This window comes from Colossoma macropomum, unplaced genomic scaffold (assembly GCF_904425465.1).
Source record: "Colossoma macropomum unplaced genomic scaffold, Colossoma_macropomum, whole genome shotgun sequence".
Classification (NCBI taxonomy): Eukaryota; Metazoa; Chordata; class Actinopteri; order Characiformes; family Serrasalmidae; genus Colossoma; species Colossoma macropomum.
This window is the reverse complement of record NW_023494786.1, coordinates 24,832,030-24,838,863: the sequence shown is the minus strand read 5'-3', so window position 1 is coordinate 24,838,863 and position 6,834 is coordinate 24,832,030. Positions and strand designations below refer to the sequence as shown.

The following is a 6,834-nucleotide window of genomic DNA, read 5'->3' as shown; positions in this document are numbered from 1 at the left end:
CTGCACAGCCCCTCTAGTCTTGCAACTCCCCCTTCACTGAAAGAGGTTTTTGTCCTATCGCCTGTGCAGCTCATACGTGTACGTGAACAAGGACCTTATAGAATCATACAGACTGTGTTAAATAGAGCATTACTGCAGGGCAACGCTGCCTTAGAGAAGTACACTCTCATAAAGACAGTTTCATGAAATAATCTCAGTAAAAGATCAGAGCAGCAGAGTTTTTCACCAGCGGTAGCTGGAGAGAGCTTATCAAGGAGAAACAAAGAGAGACTCCGGAGGACGGATGTTGTTTGGAAAGCTTTTTTTTAGTGAGATTCGTCAACAGCACTGCCACATGTTTATACAGCACATACCACACACAGGTGGTGTTTTAGAAGAACACTCCACAGACAGTGATCAGAATGGCAGGCTGATAGAACGAGCTAGAAAAAACAGTGAGATTTCTGCTTGTAAGAATGAAAAAACATAAACATAAAATGTTGGTATAAAACACTTGTTATAAAACCCTTGTCATTGTCAGATAGTTTCTGGAATTGTTCCACAAAGAAAAGGAGAAGATCTTGACATCAACCATCTTCTTCAGTTAATCGTCTGTCAGCTATTTTTCACTCTCTGCTGGGGCAGAGCTGGAACTCTTGCCTCAAGGCTACGTTTCTCTGAAAGCTTCAGTGGTGGGTGTGGCTAACTGATGAAATTCAGCAAGAATTTCTGACTGCACGTGTTTTTCTAGTGTTTTCTCTCGCGGTCCACTACATCTGCATCAAGGAGACCTAAAATGCCTAGACCTCTAGCTTTGAGGGGGTTTGCTAGAAGGCCACGTGGCACTGTTGTAGGGAAGATGTGGAATTTCAATGTTTAACTCATCCACTGGAAATTAACACTACAATGAGGGTGAGATTCACTACTGTTTATGTAGAAGTGGGGGTTGTGATTAGCCCACTGTTTGGTCACTGTTTGTTTAAGCCTCAGGGGCTCAGGCAACTGGAACCAAGAGAAGGCAAAGTTACCCATTTTATTGTAGGGCATTTATGACTGTGCTATAAAGTCACTCCATTTAGTGCAATGTAGACTTGTGCTTTATGTCATCAAATTTGACAGTGTCATATTAATCACCAATATTTAATAACACTTGGTAACAGTACAGATTAACATCAGCAGCGCTTTCATTATTTTAGCATTTATAGTCAAGTACAGTCACAACATGCCTCAACAAACTGCAGGACGCTGCTTGTTTTGTTGTTGGATAATGTTCTTCTTGCAAAGATCTCTTCCCTAGAACAGACTGATTTGTCTACCATCATGTAAGAACATGATGTCTTAGATAACAGCTGAAGTCTAACTGTACAAAAAAAGAACAGTAAAAAAGTAACCAGGCTGACTTTAAATTCTGAGTGTATTGAACTTTAAATAATAAGATAACAGAATGTAAAACACTGATTATTGTCCCTTTAACTTAGTATTGAGTTCAGTTAGCTCAAATCTGAAGGCAGACTGGTTACTTACTTTTTTAGGTTGCAGTATAGAATATCCATACTGGTGACTTTACAGGAGAAGAAAAAACCATGCATAACTTGTAATAGAAGTTTTTTTCCAAGTAATTATGGGCTATTTTGATTGGTCCATTCATCGTGAAATTTCAACACAAGACAAAGGATATCAGGAGTCAAATTATGCAAAAGTGTATAAAAAAAGTTTTCTTATGACAGTGATGGTTTGATTACAGAGCACTAAAATCTATCCACTGTACTACTGCAAAAAAGCTGTGCCTGCACAGTTTTCAATAGTAATTGCTCCTGCACCCCGCACCCGCAAGCTGTGAGAGCCTGCAATCAGCCATGAGACGTGGCAGTGGGAGTGGGAGGACTCACGTGTCTGGACATGCGAAAAGAAACATCAAAAGTTACATAAGAGACAGTCTAAAACCCCTGAAACCTGAATCCTACAATTTTGACATTTTAACAAAAACATATTCTCCATGTTTTATAGGATGTAAAATGCACAGTAATTTACACTTCTGCCCCCACAAAAGCTTTAAAAAGACAACATTTGTCAGGATTTTGTTTTCTAGTGTATATGATACATTAATACAGAGCATTGCTTTTTTTGCAAAGGTAATATGTGACATTTGTTGACAGTTTTACTGATAGAATAAACAGTGTCATTCTAATTCTCAGTACTCTGTTAAATGTGTTGTGAATTGAAAGAGGCTTTAGGACCTTGCAGAGACAGGATCTCTTCCGAACCGTTGTCACTTGATCCAGTGGGAGGGCTCTGGCCCTGCTTTCCAAGGAGAACCAGACATCCTCATTTGAATATTCCTCTTCCAACTTCCAGAACTTTCTTTCCTGCACTATATAGACCTCCAGGATCTACCAGTCTGCAGCAGGTCAGCAGCAAAGACGAGAAGAGCAGAGCATCAAGAGCAGCTGTACAAGGTAAGACCCATCAGAATCTTTGCATTAAATTGGCTCAGAAAGGATAGAAAAGACTTCTTTTGGTTTAGTTTTGCTTTGTTTTGCATGCCTTAACTGCTTCTGCATGCAGGACCTTTCTTTTTTCATGCATAGTTGAACTTTCTTTTTTCATGCATAGTTGGTAGAAGATAATATCTAAGCAGCAGAGAGAAAAATCTGAGAAACAAGCCGTCTACAGTGTTCTTCTTGATGATAACAGTCCATTGAAGAAAAAAGCAGTTTGTTTCTTTCTGGTGCATGTTTACATCAATGGACAGCACAGATTTGTTCAGCTACAACAAAACTGTTAAATAGGTAAAGTCTTGTACTTTAGAGATGATCTGTGTTCTTAAAAACCTCTGAACTAAAGTGCAAAAGTGGTTTTTAAAGGCATTTCTAGGGAGGGATTGCCATTGAAATCACAGTGCTTCCTCTGGAATCCTGTAACTGTTCCTCTATGTCCACTATGGCATCTCTGATTGGTCAGAAGGTTTTCCCCTGAGACTCTCTAGCCAATAAGAAAAGTCTGCGTGTCCTTGCCTGTGTGTGCATGCAGAGCCAATGTATTTAAGTTTATAAGACTTAAATCATCTTTATTTAGAAATCAAACTCGCATAGCAAGTAAAAATGGGAAGTCACTGATTTAATGGCAATTTAGCATCTGAAGAAAAGAAAATAACTACTTGTTTAACTTTTTGCTCTGTAGATCACCCAAATGCACCTCTTGTCTTTCAGAATGAAAATCGCAATCGTTGACAACACTATGAAAACCTTTGAAGGTATTCCAGATGATGGAGAAAAAAAAAGCAACATACAGAAAAAGCCGTAGCAGATGAAAATGGAAAATCACAGTCTTCTAACTTGGCTCCAGCTGTAGCCCCAGGCAGCTCCTTTTGTTTTCTAGAACATGCGGGCTCATGCCGCTAAAGGGCTTTAACATTTTAAGACTGCCTCAGTGATTTGACATACTTTCCTGGCCTGAGAAGTTAACCTGTTAACAAACAAAAGGCCTTTCTTATTTGGAGTTGCTGAGGTTTTTCATGTAACACAGCTGGCCTAGAAACAAATGGTCTAGAAAGAAAGGCTCAAGAAAGGCTTCTTTACAAAACACTGATAATAGTGTGTAAAGTTACTCTTGCACAAGTTACTCTATTTTTTCAAATACAAAAGGAGCACTGAAAAATTGTATCTTAGCAATTGAAAACATCTTAAATCTAGTCAATTTATATCTAGTATTTCTCAGTTTAAGCTTGTTGGAAATTATAAGATCACAACTTTCAAGTTAAATAATCCTATAATATTCTTACAAGCTTAAAATGAAGTTTTTCTTCACATTGATTAGATTGTAGAAGACTTCACTTGCCAAGATTTCATTTTTTGCATTGAGATTACATCAAACCAAGACAAAAAAAGGCAAACAACACTCAAACACATTCTCCACTCTCAGCACAGATGTATAGATGTTATTCTTTCTGTTTTTACTATAAATGGCATGTTATAAAACTTCCTGTCACCTTCTGTTCCTCCAGTCTTCCATTGTTGCCCAAACACAAAGCAAGGATGTGGGTGACCAACCTCGTTACTCTGTGCCTTTTGGCTGTGGCCTCATGTGCTGAGGTGAAGGAGGCGAAGAAGTTGAGCAGCCATGCGACGTCACTGGCAGACACTAGCACCAACCTCGCTTTCAACCTCTATCACACTTTGGCTAAAGAGAAGAACCAGGAGAACATCCTGGTTTCTCCAGTGGTGGTGGCCTCCTCCTTGGGTCTGGTGGCCCTTGGTGGAAAGTCTTCTACCGCCTCCCAGGTCAAAACCGTCCTGAAGGCCGACGCCCTGAAAGACGAGCACCTGCACACAGGCCTGTCTGAGCTCCTGAACGAGGTCAGTGACCCAAATGCCCGCAACGTCACCTGGAAGATCAGCAACAGGCTGTACGGCCCCAGCTCTGTCAGCTTTGCTGATGATTTTGTGAAGTCCAGCAAGAAGCACTACAACTATGAGCATTCCAAGATCAACTTCCGCGACAAGAGAAGCGCCATCAACTCCATCAACGAGTGGGCCGCCAAGTCCACCGATGGCAAGCTGCCAGAGGTCACAAAGGACGTGAAGAACACCGATGGTGCCATGATCATCAATGCCATGTTCTTCAAACGTAAGTGTACCCCTAAGAGAGGGATTTTTTTTTTCATTAAGCTTTCAGTATCACTCACTTTTCTAACTTCTTTTACTAAATTATGTTTTCACAGCTCACTGGCATGAGAAGTTCCATCACAAGATGGTTGATGACCGTGGATTCCTTGTGACCCGGTCTTACACCGTGTCAGTGCCAATGATGCATCGTACAGGTGAGATCAACAACCTATGAAGAACTTGTGTACAACTATTTGAATAAGCCTTTGATAAATGTTAATGTAGGTTTATGTGATTTGTCACGACAAGCATATGTAGATTTCATGTAGTCTTATAAACACTGCCTTACAGCAAAGTTTGTTACCCTTTTTCCATTATAATGCCAACCCAATTTGTTCATGTCTCTACTAAACTAATCTCCACAGGTCTCTATGGCTTCTATGAGGACACAGAGAACAGGCTTTTTGTGCTCGACATGCCCCTGGCCCACAAAAAGTCCAGTGTGATCTTCATCATGCCCTACCACGTGGAGCCCCTGGAAAGGCTAGAGAAGCTTCTAACCCGCAAGCAGCTGGACACCTGGTTGAGCAAACTGGAGGAGAGAGCGGTGGCCATTTCTCTGCCTAAAGTCAGCATAGAAGTCAGCCATGACCTCCAGGTAGATACAACCTAAACTTGCATTGATCTTATTGTGGTTTAATTGAGTAATTGCTGTATGTGATGTAAAATACTCTCTTTTTCTTTTCCTAGAAACATCTTGCAGAGCTCGGTCTCACTGAGGCAGTGGACAAGTCCAAGGCAGATTTGTCAAACATCTCTGGCAAGAAAGATCTCTACCTCTCCAGTGTCTTCCATGCATCTGCCTGGGAATGGGACACAGAGGGCAACCCCTTTGATACCAGCATCTTTGGCTCAGAGAAGCTCCGGAACCCCAAGCTCTTCTACGCTGACCATCCATTTATCTTCCTGGTGAAGGACAACCAGACCAACTCCATCCTTTACATTGGTAGAATGGTTAGGCCCAAGGGTGACAAAATGAGAGATGAATTGTAGTTTTTAGCTGTAGATAAGACTTGCCTTATACATTTTTTGGTGATTTCTTATTTTCTGTGGTGTGACTGTTACCTCATGAGCACATTCCATAAACCAGCAATTTCCTCACAGATATACCAAAACTCCATAGGACCACAATATGTGTTTAAGAATTGTTAAATGCTGTTTCTACACAACCCTTGCTGATCTACACAATGCACAAGGAGCAAAGGATTTCCATTTGGGAAAGCTTAGATACCTACATTATCTATCCAAAGCTTTGACATCAATTGACCATGTGCCCTATTAAGATATTAGAGAGATCGTGAGAATAGATGCTATACTTATATTAAGTATGGTGTTATTGATGTTGGCCTGTGGCATTGTGGTGTTAGTATGCTTGGCATTCCCTCTCATTTCCTGAGTTTGTGTGACGTCTGTGTGGGATTCTTGCCCTTATCTTTAATGTTTAAAGACAAAAGGATGTTTGCACAAATGTTCTTCAGACTTTCATGGTTCTGTCATTTACTCCACCTGTAACAAGCATTCAGTTTCCCAGTTTTCACTGCCTTCTCTTCTGCACTGATTTGTTCCCCTGACCTCTTAGACATTGGTGCAAGTTCTACCACACAGAATCTGTTTAATTGTTGTGCTCAATGTTTTTTCTTCCTTTTTTTAAATAAAATTGAATAAAATAGTCCTTGTGTCATTTTCCTTTTTCCATGAAAGCTTTATCAACAAATTAGAGAAGCACTTATATTGTATGAAAATTTCATGATGATCAGACCAATAGAAATGCTCCAAAATTGCTTAGAATAAAATCTCTTTCCATCAACTTACATTGAAAGTAAAGAACATTTTTGCCCTCTCCTGTGAATTTACTATTTTATAAATAAATGTGCCTTAAAGCAATACAATAGAAGATTTACCTTTGTTTCCCCATAAAACCTTTCAATTAAGTTGTTTTTAAATAACTACTGAACTGAAAGGAACCAAAAGTGGTGCTTCTATCACAAAACTGCGAAGAGTCCTTTCCTTGATTTTTAAGAGTGTAGGGAAAATCTATGGTCTACATCAGTGTAGACTGAACAAGAGATCTGAACCAATGCCCTTCATAAACATCAGTATCATCATATCTTGGCAGGGTGCAATGTCTGGAAAAAAGTATTCACCACCATTGCATTCTATCCAGTCATCCCAGGCGTGTTGATCTCTATCT

The 6,834-nt window shown here is 40.0% G+C and overlaps 1 protein-coding gene across 2 annotated transcripts; it reads left to right on the top strand.

Moving 5' to 3' along the window:
- Nucleotides 1-2,328: 2,328 nt before the first annotated feature.
- serpinh1b (serpin peptidase inhibitor, clade H (heat shock protein 47), member 1b) lies at nucleotides 2,329-6,312 on the top strand. 2 transcript variants are annotated; one of them, XM_036564681.1, is made up of 6 exons: nucleotides 2,344-2,435; nucleotides 3,189-3,232; nucleotides 3,983-4,605; nucleotides 4,700-4,798; nucleotides 5,009-5,241; nucleotides 5,334-6,312. In XM_036564681.1, exons 3-6 carry the CDS (start codon nucleotides 4,014-4,016, stop codon nucleotides 5,634-5,636), a joined length of 1,227 nt encoding a protein of 408 aa, XP_036420574.1. In that variant the 5' UTR covers nucleotides 2,344-2,435; nucleotides 3,189-3,232; nucleotides 3,983-4,013; the 3' UTR covers nucleotides 5,637-6,312. The 2 variants fall into 2 exon arrangements, with proteins under 2 accessions (XP_036420584.1, XP_036420574.1); XM_036564691.1 differs by lacking the exon at nucleotides 3,189-3,232 and having other exon boundaries at nucleotides 2,329-2,435.
- Nucleotides 6,313-6,834: the final 522 nt, after the last annotated feature.

Coding starts and splice junctions, on each gene's coding strand:
- serpinh1b (XM_036564691.1), top strand. CDS start 4,014: ATGTGGGTGACCAACCTCGTTACTCTGTGCCTTTTGGCTGTGGCCTCA. Junction 4,606..4,699: donor CAATGCCATGTTCTTCAAAC/GTAAGTGTACCC, acceptor ATGTTTTCACAG/CTCACTGGCATGAGAAGTTC. Junction 5,242..5,333: donor AAGTCAGCCATGACCTCCAG/GTAGATACAACC, acceptor TTCTTTTCCTAG/AAACATCTTGCAGAGCTCGG.